Below are 19433 nucleotides of genomic sequence, written 5' to 3'. Positions count from 1 at the left end.
GGGAGATGGGGGGCAGGGGGGGATACAGGGCAGGAAGGGGGGAGAAAGGGGGGGGAAAAGTGGGGGGGAAAGGGGGGGGAAAAGTGGGGGGGAAAAGTGGGGGGCGGTTAGAAGTGAAGCCTCACAACCCTAAAGATGCCCCCCAGGGACCCCAAAGACCCCCAGATCCTGCCCCACACCGCCACAGACCCCCCCCCAGGGACCCCCCCAGACCCCCGCCCCACACCCCCAGGGATGCTCTTAAGCCCCCTTAAACCCCCCAGGTCCTGCCCCACACCCCCAAAACTCCCCCCAGGGACCCCTTAGAGCCCCCCAGGGACCCCCAAAACCCCCAGACCCCTGCCCCACACCCCCAGGGACCCCTCCAGCCCCCCCAGATCCTGCCCCACGCTGCCACAGACCCCCCCAGGGACACCCCAAACCCCTGCCCCACACCCCCAGAGAATGCTCTTAAGCCCCCTTAACCCCCCAGATCCTGCCCCACACCCCTAAAACTCCCCCCAGGGACCCCTTAGACCCCTGCTAGGGACCCCCAAACCCCCCAGATCCTGCCCCACACCCCCAAAATTTCCCCCAGGGACCCCTTAGACCCCCCCAGGGACCCCCAAACCACCCAGACACCCGCCCCACACCCCCAGGGATGCTCTTAAGCCCCCCAGATCCTGCCCCACACCGCCACAGACCCCCAGGGACACCCCAAACCCCTGCCCCACACCCCCAGGGATGCTCTTAAGCCCCCTTAAACCCCCAGATCCTGCCCCACACCCCCAGAACTCCCCTCAGGGACCCCTGAGACCCCCCCCAGGGACCCCCAAACCCCCCAGATCCTGCCCCACACCCCCAGGGATGCTCTTAAGCCCCCCAGATCCTGCGCCACACCCCCAGAACTCCCCCCAGGGACCCCTGAGACCCCCGCTAGGGACCCCCAAAACCCCCAGATCCTGCCCCACCCCCCCAAAATTTCCCCCAGGGACACCCCAAACCCCCTGCCCCACACCCCCAGGGATGCTCTTAAGCCCCCTTAAAGCCCCCAGATCCTGCCCCACACCCCCAAAACTCCCCCCAGGGACCCCTTAGAGCCCCCCTAGGGACCCCCAAACGCCTGCCCACACCCCCAGGGATGCTCTTAAGCCCCCTTAAACCCCCCAGGTCCTGCCCCACACCCCCAGAACTCCCCCCAGGGACCCCTTAGACCCCCCAGGGACCCCAAACCCCCCAGATCCTGCCCCACACCGCCAAAACTACCCCCAGGGACCCCTTAGACCCCCGCTACAGACCCCCAAACCCCCCAGACCCCTGCCCCACACCCCAGGGATGCTCTTAAGTCCCCTTAAACCCCCCCAGATCCTGCCCCACACCCCCAAATTTCCCCCAGGACCCCTTAGAGCCCCCCAGGGACCCCCAAACCCCCCAGATCCTGCCCCACACCGCCAAAATTTCCCCCAGGAACCCCTTAGACCCCCCTAGGGACCCCCAAATGCCTGCCCCACACCCCCAGGGATGCTCTTAAGCCCCCTTAAACCCCCCAGATCCTGCCCCACCCCCCCAAAACTCCCCCCAGGGACCCCTTAGAGCCCCCGCTAGGGACCCCCAAACCCCCCAGATCCTGCCCCACACCCCCAAAACTCCCCCCAGCAACCCCTTAGAGCCCCCCCAGGGACCCCCAAACCCCCCAGACCCCCTGCCCCATACCCCCAGGGATGCTCTTAAGCCCCCTTAAACCCCCCAGATCCTGCCCCACACCCCCAGAACTCCCCCCAGGGACCCCTTAGAGCCCCCCCAGGGACCCCCAAACGCCCGCCCCACACCCCCAGGGCCCCCCCCTCACCTCCCGCAGCAGGTCCTGGTCGAGGTTGTGGCGGGCCAGCAGCATCTTGCGCTTGTACTGGCGGCACTGGAGGTCGAAGTACTGGCGCTGGCGGCAGAGCAGGGCGGCCTCTTCCTCCGCCTGCAGCTGCTGCAGCGTCTCCTTCTGCCGCAGCAGCCACTCCTGCCGCTCCCGCTTGGGCGTGCTGGGGTTCTCCTGCAGCTCCTGCCCCACGGCGAGGGGGGGGGTACGGTCAGGGGGGGGGTCCCTGAGGGGGTTTGGGGGCTCCTGGGGGAGTTTAGGGGGTCCCTGAGGGGGTTTTGGGGGTCTCTGACAGCTCCTGAAGGAGTTTGAGGGTTTGGGGGAAGGACTTGGGGTTCTCCTGCAGCTCCTGCCCCACGGCGAGGGGGGGTACGGTCGGGGGGGTCCCTGAGGGGCTTTGGGTGACCCCTGAGGGGCTCTGGGGGAAGGACTTGGGGTTCTCCTGCAGCTCCTGCCCCACGGCGAGGGGAGGGCACGGTCGGGGGGGGGGTCCCTGAGGGGGTTTGGGGGCTCCTGGGGAGTTTAGGGGGTCCCTGAAGGGGGTTAGGGGGAAGGACTTGGGGTTCTCCTGCAGCTCCTGCCCCACGGTGAGGGGGGGCAACGGTCGGGGGGGTCCCTGAGGGGGTTTGGGGGACCCCTGAGGGGGTTTGGGGGAAGGACTTGGGGGTTTTCTGGCAGCTCCTGCCCCACGGTGAGGGGGGGCACGGTCGGGGGGGGTCCCTGAGGGGCTTTGGGTGACCCCTGAGGGGCTCTGGGGGAAGGACTTGGGGTTCTCCTGCAGCTCCTGCCCCACGGCGAGGGGAGGGCACGGTCGGGGGGGGTCCCTGAGGGGGTTTGGGGGCTCCTGGGGGAGTTTAGGGGGTCCCTGAGGGGGTTTGGGGGAAGGACTTGGGGTTCTCCTGCAGCTCCTGCCCCACGGCAAGGCGGGGGGACACGGTCGGGGGGGGTCCCTGAGAGGGTTTGAGGGACGGACTTGGGGGGTCTCCTGCAGCTCCTGCCCCATGGCGAGGGGGGGGGCACGGTCGGGGGTGGATCCCTGAGGGGCTTTGGGGGACCCCTGAGGGGGTTTGGGGGCTCCTGAAGGGGTTTGGGGGACCTTTATGGGGGTTTGGGGCAAGAACTTGGGGTTCTCCAGCAGCTCCTGCCCCACGGCGAGGGGGGGGGGGGGGGGGGGTTGGAAATTGGGGGTCCCAGCCCCCCAGAGGCCCTCGGGGGGGGGTTGGGGGGTTGCCCCACCTCCTTGAGCTGCTCCTTGCGCAGTTTGTACTGGCGCCGCTGGGCCTCCAGCAGGTTGCCCAGTTCCTTCTTCTGCTGGCCCAGGATGTGCTGCTGGAACTTCTTCTCCTCCCCCAGCGCCACCTTCGCCTGCGGGGGGCGGGGTCAGCAGGAGGGGGCGGGGTCAGCAGGAGGGGGCGGGGTCAGCAGGAGGGGGCGGGGTCAGCAGGAGGGGGCGGGGTCAGCAGGAGGGGGCGGGGTCAGCAGGAGGGGGCGGGGTCAGCAGGAGGGGGCGGGGTCAGCAGGAGGGGGCGGGGTCAGCAGGAGGGGGCGGGGTCAGCAGGAGGGGGCGGGGTCAGCAGGAGGGGGCGTGGCCGCCCCGCCCACCCAGCCCTAACCCCCCCCCCCGGGTCCATGTCCCATAGGGGAAACACTAGGCAGCGTGGCCCCGCCCCCTTCTGCCTTAGACCACGCCCCCCACGGCCTGGCTCCGCCCCCAAGCCCCGCCCCCTGCTCTATACCCCATAGGGATGCACTGGGCCATGTAGCCACGCCCCCCTTGGGGTTCAGGCCACGCCCCCCCTTGGGCTCTACCCTATAGGGAAGCACTAGCCCCGCCTTTAGCCCCGCCCCCTTCTGCCTTAGACCACGCCCCCCACAGCCTGGCTCCGCCCCCAAGCCCCGCCCCCTGCTCTATACCCCATAGGGATGCATGGGGCCACGTAGCCCCACCCCCCTTGGGTTCTACCCTATAGAGAAGCACTAGCCCAGCCTTTAGCCCCACCCCCTTCTGCCTTAGACCCCGCCCCCCCAGCCTGGCTCCGCCCCCTGCTCTATACCCCATAGGGATGCACTGGGCTGCATAGCCACGCCCCCTTTGGCCTCAGGCCACGCCCCCACGAGGGTGACCCCGCCTCTGGCTTCTACCCTATAGGCAAGCACTAGCCCAACCTTTAGCCCCGCCCCCTCGCTCCTTAGACCCCGCCCCCTGCTCGAATCCCCATAAGGAAGCCCCAGGCCACCTGGCCCCGCCCCCTTTAGGGCTCAGGCCACGCCCCCCAGCCTGACTCCGCCCCCTACGCCCCCCCCAACCTACAGCCTATAGGCAAGCGCTCGCCCAAGGCTTTAGCCCCGCCCCCTCGCGCCTCAGGCCACGCCCCCATGGCGAGGCTCCGCCCCTTGCTCGAAACCCCCTTGGGATGCATGGGGCCACGTGGCCCCGCCCCCTTCAGCTCAGGCCACACCCCCTTAGTCCCAGCCCTGCCCTATATATCCCTTAGAGAAACCCTACCCTGCCTTTAGCCCCGCCCCTTCTCCCCTAGGCCCCGCCCCCACCGCTGACCCCGCCCCCTTTAAGCCCCTCCCACCTCCAAGACCCCTCGGGGCCTCCTGACCATCTCCTCGCCCTTGACGTTCCTCAAACCTCGACATCTCCCACCTCGGCGATCTCCAGGGTGGGGCGTTGGGTGCCCCACCCACCCAGCCCCACCCTCCCAAGCCCCTCCCACCCAACCACGCCCTCCTAAGCTCCACCCACCCCCTTTAAGCCCCTCCCCCCTCTGTCTCCAAGACCCTTCAGTGCCTCCCGACCATTTCCTTGCCCTTGACGTTCCTCAAACCTCGACATCCCCCACCTCGGGGACCTCCAGGGTGGGGCGTAGGGTGCCCCACCCACCCAGCCCCACCCTCCCAAGCCCCTCCCACCCAGCCACGCCCTCCTAAGCTCCACCCACCCCCTCAAACCCCTCCCACCTCCATCTCTCCAAGCCCCCTCGGTGCCTCCCAACCATCTCCTCGCCCTTGACGTTCCTCAAACCTCGACATCTCCCACCTCAGGGACCTCCAGGGTGGGGCACACAATGCCCCACCCTCTCAAGCCCCTCCCACCCAACCACGCCCCCTTAAGCCCCTCCCACCTCCATCTCCAGGCCCTCCTGGGGCCTCCTGACCATCTCCTCGTCCTTGACGTTCCTCAAACCTCGACATCTCCCACCTCGGGAACCTCCAGGGTGGGGCACCCAACGCCCCACCCACGCAGCCCCACCCTCCCAAGCCCCTCCCACCCAACCACGCTCTCCTAAGCTCCACCCACCCCCTCAAACCCCTCCCACCTCCATCCCCAGGCCCTCCTGGGGCCTCCTGACCATCTCCTCGCCCTTGACGTTCCTCAAACCTCAGCATCTCCCACCTCGGGGACCTCCAGGGTGGGGCGTTGGGTGCCCCACCCAACCCCACCCTTTCAAGCCCCTCCCACCCAACCACGCCCCCTTAAGCCCCTCCCACCTCCGTCTCCAAGACCCCTCGGTGCCTCCTAACCATCTCCTCACTCTTGATGTTCCTCAAACCTCGACATCTCCCACCTCGGGGACCTCCAGGGTGGGGCGTTGGGTGCCCCACCCAACCCCACCCTCTCAAGCCCCTCCCACCTCCATCTCCAGGCCCTCCTGGGGCCTCCCGACCATCCCCTCACCCTTGACGTTCCTCAAACCTCGACATCCCCCAAATCGGGGACCCGAACCCCCGCGTTTCCCGTCCCATTCCACCCACCCACCTCCTTCTCGAAGATGGCCTGGTGCCTCCTGGCCAGTTTCTCGGCTTCGGCGGCGGCCGCCAACCGTTGGTTTTCCAATTCCCTTTCCAAACGGAGCCGATGATCTTCCAGTTCGGCCCGGAGACGGTTTTCCAAACCCAGGAGCTGCTTCTGGTGTTGGCGTCTCATCCGTTGGTAGCCGCTGAGCTGCTCCCGCAGGGCCGCCTCCCGCTCCCGCTGCTGCCGCGTCACCGAGGAAGCCGGTCGGATGGTGGAGAAATGGTGGGGGGGAGGGGGGGGGGCGGCGGGGGCGGGGAGGGGGCGGGGGGAAGGGCGGCGGCGGGGGGGCGGGGGAGGGGGGGAGGAGGAGGCGGCGGGGGGAGGGGGGGAGGAGGAGGAGGAGGAGGGGGGGGCGTAGAGGCCGTCGGGGGGCTGGGGGTGGGGAGAGGGGAGAACGTCAGGAGGGTTGGCGGGGGTGGGGATGGGGGGGGGGTGCGGGGGGGGTCTCAGTGGGGTCTCCCCGGGGTGATGGACCCCCATCGGGACCTTCTCAGGGTGGTGGAACCCCATCAGGACGTCCCCAGGGTCTCCCCAGGGTGGTGGACCCCCATCAGGACGTCCCCGGGGTGGTGGACCCCCATCAGGACATCCCCGGGGTCTCCCCATGGTGGTGGACCCCCATCAGGACGTCCCCAGGGTGGTGGACCCTCAACGGGGACCTCCCCGGGGTCTCCCCATGGCGGTGGAACCCCATCGGGACCTTCTCAGGGTGGTGGACCCCACAACAGGGGCCTCCCTAGGGTCTCCCCAGGGTGGTGGAACCCCATCAGGACGTCCCCAGGGTCTCCCCAGGGTGATGGGCCCCCATCAGGACGTCCCCAGGGTGGTGGACCCCCATCAGGACGTCCCCAGGGTGGTGGACCCTCAACGGGGACCTCCCCGGGGTCTCCCCATGGCGGTGGAACCCCATCGGGACCTTCTCAGGGTGGTGGACCCCACAACAGGGGCCTCCCCAGGGTCTCCCCAGGGTGGTGGAACCCCATCAGGATGTCCCCAGGGTCTCCCCATGGTCGTGGACCCTCATCGGGACTTCCTCAGGGTGATGGACCCCCATCAGGGACCTCCCCAGGGTCTCCCCATGGCGGTGGACCCCCATCAGGACCTTCTCAGGGTGGTGGACCCCCAACAGGGGCCTCCCCAGGGTCTCCCCAGGGTGGTGGAACCCCATCGGGACCTCCTCAGGGTGATGGACCTCCTCAGGGTGATGGACCCCCATCAGGGACCTCCCCGGGGTCTCCCCATGGTGGTGGACCCCCATCAGGACCTTCTTGGGGTGGTGGACCCCCATCAGGACCTTCTTGGGGTGGTGGACCCCCATCAGGACCTTCTTGGGGTGGTGGACCCCCATTGGAACCTTCTCAGGGTGGTGGACTCCCAAAAGGGACCTCCCCGAGGTCTCCCCATGGTGGTGGGCCCCCATCAGAACCTCTCCCCGGTGGTGGCCCCACACCCTTAGACCTCCCTACGGTGGTGGGCCCCCATCGGAACCTCCCCGTGGTGGTGGCCCCCCATCTCCCAGACCTCCCTACAGTGGTGGCCCCCTATGAGAACCTCCCCCCGGTGGTGGCCCCACACCCTTGAGAGCTCCCCACGGTGGTGGCCCCCCATGAGAACCTCCCCACGGTGGTGGCCCCACACCCTTGAGAGCTCCCCACGGTGGTGGCCCCCCGTGAGAACCTCCCCACGGTGGCGGCCCCCCATGAGAACCTCCCCACGGTGGCGGCCCCACACCCTTGAGAGCTCCCCATGGTGGTGGCCCCCCATGAGAACCTCCCCCCCGGTGGTGGCCCCACACCCTTGAGAGCTCCGTATGGTGGTGGCCCCCCATGAGAACCTCCCCCCGGTGGTGGCCCCCCATCCCGCCGTCCGTTCCCCCCCCCGGCCACCGCCCCCCAACTCACGGGCAAGCGCTGGATGACGGAGCTGTTGGAGGTGACCGTGTGCTCCCCCTCCTGCATCATGGCCAGCTCGAGGCCTTCCTCCTCCTCCTCCTCCTGGTGCTCCTCCTCCTCCTCCTGCTCTTCCTCTTCCTCCCCCCCCTCCTCCTCCTCCTCCTCCTCCTCGGAGGGGTCGGCCAAGCTGTTGACGCTGCTGCTCTGGCTGGAGGCGCTGATGGACATGCTGGGCACCGAGTGGCCGCTCTCCATGCTGCCCACCGTCCCCGCCCGCTGCAGGAAGGGCTCCGCCTCCTGGGGGGTGGGGACGGACACACACACACACGACCGTGGGGTGGGGACCTCGAGGAGGTGACCCGGGGTTCGGGGGGGGGGGGGGACAAGAAGCCCCCAGGTGGGACGAGGACGTGGGGACGGGCCATGAAGGTCGACCAGAACCTCAGAGATGTTCCATGGAGGGTCAACAGGAGCCAAGGTGGGACGTGGGGATGGGCCATGGGGGCCAAGAAAGATCTCAAGGAGGGGACACGGGGGGACACGGGGACACCAGGTGGAACAAGGACGTGGGGATGGGCCATGGAGGTCAACCAGAACCTCAGAGATGTTCCATGGAGGGTCAACAGGAGCCAAGGTGGGACGTGGGGATGGGCCACGGGGGTCAAGAAGGAGCTCAAGGAGGCAACACGGGGACACCAGGTGGGACGAGGACGTGGGGATGGGCCACGGGGGTCAAGAAGGACCTCGAGGAGGTGACACAGGGGGGACAAGAAGCCCCCAGGTGGGACGAGGACGTGGGGACGGGCCGTGGAGGTCGACCAGAACCTCAGAGATGTTCCATGGAGGGTCAACAGGAGCCAAGGTGGGACGTGGGGATGGGCCATGGGGGCCAAGAAAGATCTCAAGGAGGGGACACGGGGGGACACGGGGACACCAGGTGGAACAAGGACGTGGGGATGGGCCATGGAGGTCAACCAGAACCTCAGAGATGTTCCATGGAGGGTCAACAGGAGCCAAGGTGGGACGTGGGGATGGGCCACGGGGGTCAAGAAGGAGCTCAAGGAGGCAACACGGGGACACCAGGTGGGACGAGGACGTGGGGATGGGCCACGGGGGTCAAGAAGGACCTCGAGGAGGTGACACAGGGGGGACAAGAAGCCCCCAGGTGGGACGAGGACGTGGGGACGGGCCGTGGAGGTCGACCAGAACCTCAGAGATGTTCCATGGAGGGTCAACAGGAGCCAAGGTGGGACGTGGGGATGGGCCACGGGGGTCAAGAAGGAGCTCAAGGAGGGGACACGGGGACACCAGGTGGGACGAGGACGTGGGGATGGGCCACGGGGGTCAAGAAGGACCCCGAAGAGGGGACGCAGGGGGACAAGAAGCTCCCCGATGGGACGAGGACGTGGGGATGGGCCATGGAGCTCAACCAGAACCTCAGAGATGTTCCATGGAGGGTCAACAGGAGCCAAGGTGGGACGTGGGGATGGGCCACGGGGATCAAGAAGGAGCTCGAGGAGGAGACACCAGGTGGGACGAGGACGTGGGGATGGGCCACAGGGGTCAACGAGGACCTCGAGGAGGGGACACAGGGGGACATGGGGACACCAGGTGGGACGAGGACGTGGGGATGGGCCATGGAGGTCAAGAAGGACCTCAAGGAGGGGACACGCGGGGACAAGAAGCCCCCAGGTGGGACGAGGACGTGGGGATGGACCATGGGGGTCAACCAGAACCTCAGAGATGTTCCATGGAGGGTCAACAGGAGCCAAGGTGGAACGTGGGGATGGGCCACGGGGGTCAAGAAGGACCTCGAGGAGGGGACACGGGGACACCAGGTAGGACGAGGACATGGGGATGGGCCATGGGGGTCAAGAAGGACCTCGAGGAGGGGATATGGGGGGACATGGGGACACCAGGTGGCATGAGGATATGGACCATGGAGATCAACCAGAACCTCACAGATGTTCCATGGAGGGTCAACAGGAGCCAAGGTGGGACGTGGGGATGGGCCACGGGGGTCAAGAAGGAGCTCAAGGAGGCGACACGGGGACACCAGGTGGGACGAGGACGTGGGGATGGGCCATGGAGGTCAACCAGAACCTGAGAGATGTTCCATGGAGGATCAACAGGAGCCAAGGTGGGACGTGGGGATGGGCCACGGGGATCAAGAAGGAGCTCAAGGAGGCGACACGGGGACACCAGGTGGGACGAGGACATGGGGATGGGCCACAGGGGTCAAGAAGGACCTCGAGGAGGTGACACAGGGGGGACAAGAAGCCCCCAGGTGGGACAAGGACGTGGGGACGGGCCGTGGAGGTCGACCAGAACCTCAGACATGTTCCATGGAGGGTCAACAGGAGCCAAGGTGGGACGTGGCGATGGGCCATGGAGGTCAAGAAGGACCTCGAGGAGGTGACACGGAGGGGACAAGAAGCCCCCAGGTGGGACAAGGACGTGGGGATGGACCGTGGACGTCAACCAGAACCTCAGAGATGTTCCATGGGGGGTCAACAAGAGCCAAGGTGGAACGTGGGGATGGGCCACGGGGGTCAAGAAGGACCTCGAGGAGGGGACACAGGGACACCAGGTAGGACGAGGACGTGGGGATGGGCCATGGGGGTCAAGAAGGACCTCGAGGAGGGGATATGGAGGGACATGGGGACACCAGGTGGGATGAGGATATGGACCATGGAGATCAACCAGAACCTCACAGATGTTCCATGGAGGGTCAACAGGAGCCAAGGTGGGACGTGGGGATGGGCCACGGGGGTCAAGAAGGACCTCAAGGAGGGGACACGGGGACACCAGGTGGAACAAGGACGTGGGGATGGGCCATGGAGATCAACCAGAACCTGAGAGATGTTCCTTGGAAGGTCAACAGGAGCCAAGGTGGGACGTGGGGATGGGCCACGGGGGTCAAGAAGGAGCTCAAGGAGGGGACAGGGGGACACCAGGTGGGACGAGGACGTGGGGACGGACCACGGGGGTCAACCAGAACCTCACAGATGTTCCATGGAGGGTCAACAGGAGCCAAGGTGGGACGTGGCGATGGGCCACGGGGGTCAACGAGGACCTCGAGGAGATGACACGGGGAGACACGGCGACACCAGGTGGGACGAGGACGCGGGGATGGGCCATGGGGGTCAAGAAGGACCTCGAGGAGGGGACACAGGGACACCAGCTGGGACGAGGACGTGGGGACGGGCCACGGGGGTCAAGAAGGACCTCAAGGAGGGGACAAGAAGCCCCCAGATGGGACAAGGACGTGGGGATGGACCACGGGGGTCAACCAGAACCTCAGAGATGCTCCATGGAGGGTCAACACGAGCCAAGGCGGGACGTGGGGATGGGCCACGGGGGTCAAGAAGGACCTCAAGGAGTGACACGGGGGTGACCAAGAGCCCAGGGGGACAACGAGGACCCCAGGGACGTCCCATGAGGGTGGAGAAGACCCCAAGGAGCACAAGAACCTCAGGAAAACATTCCATGAGGGTCACCAAGACCCCAGGAGGTGACAAAGGGGACGTGCCATGGGGTGACCAAGACCCCAGGAGGTGACGGGGACATGCCGTGGGGGCGAAGAACCCGACAGGGACAATAAGGACCTTGGGGACGTCTCACAGGGGTGGAGAAGACCCCAAGGAGCACAAGAACCTCAGGAGAACATTCCATGAAGGTCACCGAGACCCCAGAAGGTGACAAAGGGGACGTGGGACGAGGATGACCAAGACCCCGGGGGGTGACAGGGGACCCCGGGGACATCCCACAGGGGCGGAGAAGACCCTGAGGAGCACAAGAACCTCAGGAGAACATTCCATGAAGGTCACTGAGACCCCAGGACGTGACAAAGGGGACGTGCCATGGGGTGACCAAGACCCCAGGAGGTGACGGGGACGTGCCATGGGGGTGACCAAGACCCCGGGGGGTGACAGGGGACCCCGGGGACGTCTCACGGGGGTGGAGAAGACCCTGAGGAGCACAAGAACCTCAGGAGAACATTCCATGAAGGTCACCGAGACCCCAGGAGGTGACAAAGGGGACATGCCATGGGGTGACCAAGACCCCAGGAGGTGACGGGGGACCCTGGGGACATCCCACAGGTGTGGAGAAGACCCTGAGGAGCACAAGAACCTCAGGAGAACCTGACCCGGCCCCGTCGGGAGGTGCCCAAAACCGCCGGCGCAGGGGGGGGACGTCCCTATGGAAGGGCCAACCCCTCCCCCCCCTCCCCTCCCCCCCCCTCACCTCCTCTTCCTCGCCCGGTTCGGGCCCGTCGGAATTTTCTTGAAAAAGGATTTTTTTCATTTTGCGATACTGGAGGTTGTCGAGATCCCGGACGGCGTCTTTGGTCCTCTGGATGAGATCCAAGAGCACCCGCTGGGGCCGCTCCCGCAGGAGGAACCGGTGCTGGGGGGAGGGGCGGGAGGGGGGGGGGGAAAAAAAGGGGCGGGGGGAGGGGCCGACAAAAAGGGACATTAGGGGAGAGGGGGGAAGGGGGTTGGGGGACACGGCCCCGAGGTTCGGTTCGGGGCGGGGTTGGGGGGAGGGGACCATCCCAAGGAAAGGGGGTGGTGGTGGGGGGGGACCTTCCCCATCATCCCCCCCCCTCGTCTCCCCTCCCCTCCCCCCCTCCCCTCCCCCCCCCCTTCCTGCTCACCTTGAGGAGAACGTCGGAAGTGGGACGATCGGGCGGGATTTTTTGAAGGCAAGAATCGACAAAATTCCGGAAATATTCCGACCTGAAATAACCGTAATTCAACGTAAACTCGTTAACTGAACGTAGTTATGGAGTCTAGGGGGCGCGCCCCACAGATCTAAGGGGGGAAACGGGGAGCGGGGTAAAAGGTTGGGGGGCGGGGAGAAGGTTGGGGGGCGGGGTTCCTCACCAATGGCCGGCCTGAAGGACGGGAGCCTGGTTCTGGGCGATGTGGTACAAGGCGCTCATGGCGTTCATGTTGAAAAGGGGGGGTTTCCGCTCCGCTATGGGGCAGGAGAAGCAAAATCTCCCTACGTGGGGCGGCCCGCCCCACGGCTCCGCCCCGCTATAGGGCCGGCCCCCCCGTAAAAGTCCTTACCCAGCTCGATGCAGGTGATGCCCAAGGACCAGACGTCGGCTTTGCCGTCGTATTGCCCCTCGTCCATGGCCAAAATCACCTCGGGCGCCATCCTATGGGGCAGGGGAAGGGGTCGGGGGGGGTTAGACCCGCCCCCGCCGTGGGGCTGAGCCCCCCAAGCGCCCCAGCCCCGCTCACCAATAGGGCGTCCCCACGAAGGAGTTGGCCGGGGCGACGATGGAGGCCGAGCCGAAGTCGCCCAGTTTCACCTGCCCCGGCTCCGTCAGCAGGATGTTGCCGGCCTTGACGTCTCTGTGGGGCGGAAGCGGGGCGGGGATCAGTGGGGCAGAGACGGGCATCAGGGGGGCGGAAGGGGGGAAATGAGCGGGGCAGAGACAGGGATTGGTGGGGCAGGACGGGGGAATCAGTGGGGCAGAGACAGGGAAACCGGTGTGGGAATCAGTGGGGCAGAGACGGGGATCAGCGTGGGGATCAGTGGGGCAGAGACGGGGATCAGCGTGGGAATCAGTGGGGCAGAGACGGGGATCAGTGGCACAGGAGGGGGGAATCAGTGGGGCAGAGATGGGGACCAGTGTGGGAATCAGTGGGGCAGGAGGGGGGAATCAGTGGGGCAGGAGGGGGGATCGGTGTGGGGAATCAGTGGGGCAGAGACGGGAATCAGTGGGGCAGAAGGGGGGAATCAGTGGGGCAGAAGGGGGGAATCAGTGGGGCAGAGACAGGGATCAGTGTGGTGAATCAGTGGGGCAGAGACGGGGATCAGTGGGGCAGGCGGGGAGAAAATCAGTGCGGCAGAAGGGGGGAAATCAGTGGGGCAGAAGGGGGGAAATCAGTGGGGCAGAGACAGGGACCAGTGTGGGGATCAGCGTGGGGATCAGTGGGGCAGAAGGGGGGAAATGAGCGGGCCACACACAAGGATCAGTGGGGCAGGAGCGGGGGAAGCAGATGGGGGGATCAATGGGGCAGAGAAGGATGATCAATGGGGCAGAGAGGGGGGAATCAGTGGGGCAGCAGTGGGGCAGGGGAGGATCAGTGGGGCAGGACAGCCACAAGGAGGAAGAGGCGACCGTGGGATGACGGGGCGGGCTGTGGGGCAGATGTGGGGCAGCATGACTGCCTGCAGCGCCGTGAGGCAAATGTGGGGCAGACTGAGCTTGGGCTAGGCTATGGGGCAGGCGGAGCCCAGGGTGTGCTGTGGGGCAGGCTGTGGGGCAGAGAGAGCCTGGGGGGTGCTATGGGGCAGCCTGACCCCAAGGCAAGCTATGGGGCAACGTGGCTGCTTGGTGCACTATGGGGCACGGGAAGCAGACAGAGCCCAGGGACGCGCTATGGGGCAGCTATGGGGCAGCCATGGGGCAGCGAGAGCCCAAGATGCGCTATGGGGCAGCCCGATCCCAAGGCAAACTATGGGGCAACGTGGCTGCTTGGTGCGCTGTGGGGCACGGGAAGCAGACAGAGCCCAGGGACGCACTATGGGGCAGCCGTGGGGCAGCTATGGGGCAGCCGTGGGGCACGCACCTGTGGATCATGTTGTGGGCGTGGAGATAGGCCAGGCCCTGCAGGGCCCCGTGGGTGATGGCCGCGATCTCCACCTCCTGCAGCGGCTTCTTGTGCACTTGGGGGGCAGAGAAGGGTTGGGGAATCTATGGGGCGCCCCACGGCGCTGCCCCATAGATCTGCCCCACGGCGTCACCCCACGGTGCCCGCACTCACCCTCCAGCAGGTCAGAGGCCGAGCCCAGGCAATACTCCATGGCCAGCTGGGGAGAGAAGGGTCAGCCCCACATCTGCCCCCCAAGTCCCGCCGTGGGGCAGCCCCTGCCCCACGCCTGCCCCCCAAACTCCGCCGTGGGGTAGCCCCGGCCCCACACGAGGCCCCGCTGTAGGTTCTTCCCCACCCCAGAGCCCAGCTATGGGTCCCGTGCCCCACAGCTGCACCCTGCCCCACATCCGTGGGTCCCGACGCCCCCCTGCCCCACATCCGTGGGTCCCGACGCCCCCAAAATCCCCATCTATGGGCCCCAAACCCCCCCCCCAAAACCCCATCTATGGGTCCCAATGCCTCTATGCCCCACACTTATGGGTCCCGACACTCCCCTGCCCCACATCTCTGGGTCCCAACACTCCCCTGCCCCCCATCTCTGTGCCCCAAAATCCCCATCTATGGGCCCCCAAACCCCACCCTCACCCCCACCCCACATCTATAGGTCCCAATGCCTCTCTGCCCCACGCTTATGGGTCCCGACGCCCCCCAAAACCCCTTTTATGTGCCACAAAACCCCCCAAATCCCCATCTATGGGCCCCAAAACCCCCACTATGGACCCCAAAACCCACCCCTCACCCCCGCCCCACATCTATGGGTCCCAATGCCTCTCTGCCCCACACTTATGGGTCCCAACGCCCCCCAAAACCCCTTTTACGTGCCCCAAAACCCCCCAAATCCCCATCTACGGGCCCCAAACCCCCCCAAAACCCCCACTATGGGCCCCAAAACCACCCCCCCTCACCCCCACCCCACATCTGTGGGTCCCAATGCCTCTCTGCCCCACACTTATGGGTCCCGACGCCCCCCGAAACCCCTTTTACGTGCCCCCAAACCCCCCAAATCCCCATCTACGGGCCCCAAAACCCCCACTAGGGGCCCCAAACCCCCTCCCCCTCACCCTTGCCCCACATCTATGGGTCCCCCCTCCGGCTCCGCCCCACACTTATGGGTCAGGCTCACCCAGGCGGTGTGTTCCCGCAGGTAACAGCCCTTGTACTCGATGGTGTTGGGATGGCGCAGCTTCTGCAGGAACTTCACCTCCTTGACGATGTCCTGCCATTTCTGTGGGGCAGAAAAAAAAAAAAAAAAAAAAGAAAGTGTGGGGCAGAGATGTGGGGCCCGGACGCGTCGTGTCCCCCCCCCGCCCCCCCAACCCCCTGCCCCATAAGCACGTACCTCGTTGGATTGTTTCCCGCTGTACGACATCTTCTTAATGGCCACCACCTCGTTAGTGCGGACGTCACGCGCCTGGGGGGGGACGGGACAGGACTTAGGGGGCAGCACTTAGGGGGCAGGGCGTGGGGCGGGGTGACAACTCACGAAATAAACGGCCCCAAAGCTGCCGTGGCCGATTTCTCGTAGGTCCCCGAAGAGTTTTTCGGGATCTTCTTTAAAAAAAAGCTCGGCCACTTCGGGATCCTTCAGGCTGCCGGCGCGAGCGTTGGAGGGCATGGCGGCGGCTGCGGGGACCCATAGATTCCGTGGGGCTCGAGCGGCGGCCGGGCCCGGCTCGGCCCCATAAGTCGCCAAAGGGAAGCGGGCGTCGGGTTCTGCCCCATAAGCGAGGCGGGGCTCCGCTCCGTTAAGCGGCGGAAGGGGACTCGGGAGTTTGGGCTCTGCCCCATAAGTGAGCCGGGCTCTGCCCCACGGGGCCCAGAAGCGGCCAAGGTCCTGCCCCATAAGTGGCAAAAGGGACCTGGGCTCTAGGGTCTGCCCCATAAGTGAGCCAGACCCCGGCCCATAAGTGGCAGAGGGGAACCACGGTCCAGACCCTGCCCCATAAGTGAGCCAGACCCTGCCCCACAAGTTGCAGAGGGAACCTGGGGTCCAGGCTCTGCCCCACAAGTGAGCCAGGGGTCCAGGCTCTGCCCCACAAGTTGCAGACAGGACCTGGGGTCCAGGCTCTGCCCCACAAGTGAGCCAGACCCTGCCCCATAAGTTGCAGAGGGGACCTGGGGTCCAGGCTCTGCCCCACAAGTGAGCCAGACCCTGCCCCATAAGTTGCAGAGGGGACCTGGGGTCCAGGCTCTGTCCCACAAGTGAGCCAGGGGTCCAGGCTCTACCCCACAAGTTGCAGAGGGGACCTGGGGTCCAGGCTCTGCCCCACAAGTGAGCCAGACCCTGCCCCATAAGTTGCAGAGGGGACCTGGGGTCCAGGCTCTGCCCCACAAGTGAGCCAGGCCCTGCCCCACAAGTTGCAGAGGGGACCTGGGGTCCAGGCTCTGCCCCACAAGTGAGCCAGGGGTCCAGGCTCTGCCCCACAAGTTGCAGACAGGACCTGGGGTCCAGGCTCTGCCCCACAAGTTGCAGACAGGGGTCCAGGCTCTGCCCCACAAGTGAGCCAGGGGTTCAGGCTCTGCCCCACAAGTGAGCCAGACCCTGCCCCACAAGTTGCAGAGGGAACCTGGGGTCCAGGCTCTGCCCCATAAGTGCCCCAGGGGTCCAGGCTCTGCCCCACAAGCCCCAGAGGGGACCCAGGCTCCAGGTCCTGCCCTACATGTGACCCAGGCTCTGCCCCACAAGTCCCCCTGCCCCACAGGGACCCCAGGGGTTCAGGCTCTGCCCCACAAGTGCCCCAGGTCTCTGGGTTCTGCCCCACAAGTGACCCAAGGGACTCAAGGCTCCAGGCTCTGCCCCATAAGTGACCCAGGGGCCCGGGCTCTGCCCCCCAAGTCCCCCTGCCCCACAGGGACCCCAGGGGTCCAGTCTCTGCCCCACAAGTGCCCAAGTGCAGCCAGATCCTGCCCCCCAAGTGACCCAGGCCCACAGGGGTTCAGGTTCTGCCCCACAAGTGCCCCAGGTCTCTGGGTCCTGCCCCACAGAGGCCCCAAGGCTCTGGGCTCTGCCCCACAAGTGACCCAGGGGTCAGGACTCTGCCCCACAAGCGCCCCTGCCCCACACGGACCCCAGGGGTCAGGACTCTGCCCCCCAAGTCCCCCTGCCCCACAGGGACCCCAGGGGCCCAGGCTCTGCCCCACAAGTGCCCAAGCGCAGCCAGATCCTGCCCCCCAAGTGCCCCAGGCCCACAGGGACCCCAGGGGTCCGGACTCTGCCCCACAAGTGCCCCTGCCCCCCAAGTGCCCCAGGTGTCCAAGCTTTGCCCCCACAAGTCCCCCTGCCCCACACGGACCCCAGGGGTCCAGGCTCTGCCCCACAAGTACCCTACGGCTCCGGGCTCTGCCCCACAAGTGCCCGAGCGCAGCCAGATCCTGCCCCCCAAGTGACCCAGGCCCACAGGGACCCCAGGGGTTCAGGCTCTGCCCCACAAGTGCCCCAGGTCTCCGGGTCCTGCCCCACAGAGGCCCCAAGGCTCTGGGCTCTGCCCCACAAGTGACCCAGGAGTCCAGCCTCTGCCCCACAAGCGCCCCTGCCCCACACGGACCCCAGGGGTCCGGACTCTGCCCCACAAGTGCCCCTGCCCCCCAAGTGCCCCAGGTGTCCAAGCTCTGCCCCCACAAGTCCCCCTGCCCCACACGGACCCCAGGGGTCCAGGCTCTGCCCCACAAGTACCCCAAGGCTCCGGGCTCTGCCCCACAAGTGCCCAAGCGCAGCCAGATCCTGCCCCCCAAGTGACCCAGGCCCACAGGGACCCCAGGGGTTCAGGCTCTGCCCCACAAGTGCCCCAGGTCTCCGGGTCCTGCCCCACAGAGGCCCCAAGGCTCTGGGCTCTGCCCCACAAGTGACCCAGGAGTCCAGCCTCTGCCCCACAAGCGCCCCTGCCCCACACGGACCCCAGGGGTCCGGACTCTGCCCCACAAGTGCCCCTGCCCCCCAAGTGCCCCAGGTGTCCAAGCTTTGCCCCCACAAGTCCCCCTGCCCCACAGGGATCCCAGGGGTCCAGGCTCTGCCCCACAAGTACCCTACGGCTCCGGGCTCTGCCCCACAAGTGCCCGAGCGCAGCCAGATCCTGCCCCCCAAGTGACCCAGGCCCACAGGGACCCCAGGGCTCCCGGCTCCGCCCCACAAGCGCCCCAGCCTTTGCCCCCCAAGTGCCCCAGGTCTCCAGGCCCTGCCCCACCCTTTGCCCCCCAACCACCCCATCGACCCCCCTCCCCCCCCACCGCCCCCCGCGGCCTCTCACCGGCCCCGACGGCTCCAGCTCCGGTCGCGGCGGCGCTGGGGGGGGGCCCGGCCCCCCTCGTCCCCCCCCCGCCGGCTCCAGCTGCGGGGGGGGGGGGCTGCGGCCTCCCCCCCACCCCCCGGCAGTTGCTTTTGCACCCAAAAAAGCGAAATTTTACCTCAAAAAATTTAAAAAAAAAAAAAAAAGAAGGGGGGGGGAAGGGGATGGGGGTGTAAATCAGGGCTGAGGGAGGAGGGAGGGGGCGGCGGCCATGTTGGCCCCCGCTGGGCCTCACCGGCGGCGGGGCCGGGGACGCCTCAGAGGGAGAGGGGGGGGGTGAGGGGGGGGGAACGGGGGACGCGGGAGGGGGGGGGGGGTCAGGGGGGAGGGTTAAGGAGGGTCCATAACGCGGGAGGGGGAGGGGAAAGGGGGTGGGGGAGGGGTGGGGGGGGTGAGGCCCCCCCGGTCCCCGCCGCTGCCGCCGCCGCCGCCGCTTCCCCTCCGCTGCCCCCCGAGCCAAGATGGCGCCGGGCGGGCGGACCGGAAGTGGGAGAAAGGCGCGGGGAGGCTGGTGCGCGTGCGCGGCGGCCAGGAGCAGGGCGGGGATTGGCTGGGCGCATGCGCGCAACGGCCAATCAGCGCGCCACGCCCCTGAAGGGGGGGAGGCGGGCGATTGGTTGGCGGGGATGAGGAGGCGGAGCCTAAAACAAACTGAAAAAAATTAAAAATTAAGGGGGCGGGGCCCTGCGGGCGGGGCGGGCGCTGATTGGGCGGCGGCGCTGTTGCCGGGGCAGGATTGGGGCGGTGCATGCGCAGTGGGCGGGGGGAAATCAAGGGGCGGGGCTAAGGAGGGGTGTGGGCGGGGCCGGGAGGCGCCGGGGCGTTTTGATTGGGTTACGCAAAAGGGGCGGGGGGGTGAAGGGGGGGGAGGGGGAGGGGAGCGCGATGGGGGCGTGGTTTTAGGGAGCGGGTGGGCGGGGCCAAAAG

At 67.0% G+C, this 19433-nt stretch overlaps 1 protein-coding gene across 1 annotated transcript; it reads right to left on the bottom strand.

Moving 5' to 3' along the window:
• Positions 1-1828: 1828 nt before the first annotated feature.
• Positions 1829-18953, bottom strand: LOC141737240 (serine/threonine-protein kinase TAO2-like; the record flags this gene model as incomplete). Its single annotated transcript, XM_074571901.1, has 15 exons — positions 18468-18953; positions 15707-15846; positions 15563-15634; positions 15347-15448; positions 14335-14380; positions 14140-14236; positions 12802-12915; positions 12625-12716; positions 12436-12529; positions 12207-12288; positions 11795-11956; positions 7556-7843; positions 5616-6026; positions 3086-3214; positions 1829-2032 (listed from the first exon to the last, which is right to left on the bottom strand). Coding segments are annotated over exons 2-15 (2025 nt in total), but the record flags the coding sequence as incomplete, so codon positions are not given.
• Between the last annotated feature and the right edge of the window lie 480 nt (positions 18954-19433).

Source organism: Larus michahellis, unplaced genomic scaffold (assembly GCF_964199755.1).
Source record: "Larus michahellis unplaced genomic scaffold, bLarMic1.1 SCAFFOLD_561, whole genome shotgun sequence".
Classification (NCBI taxonomy): Eukaryota; Metazoa; Chordata; class Aves; order Charadriiformes; family Laridae; genus Larus; species Larus michahellis.
Note: the sequence above shows the minus strand (reverse complement) of the source record. Positions and strands in the feature narration are given on the sequence as shown.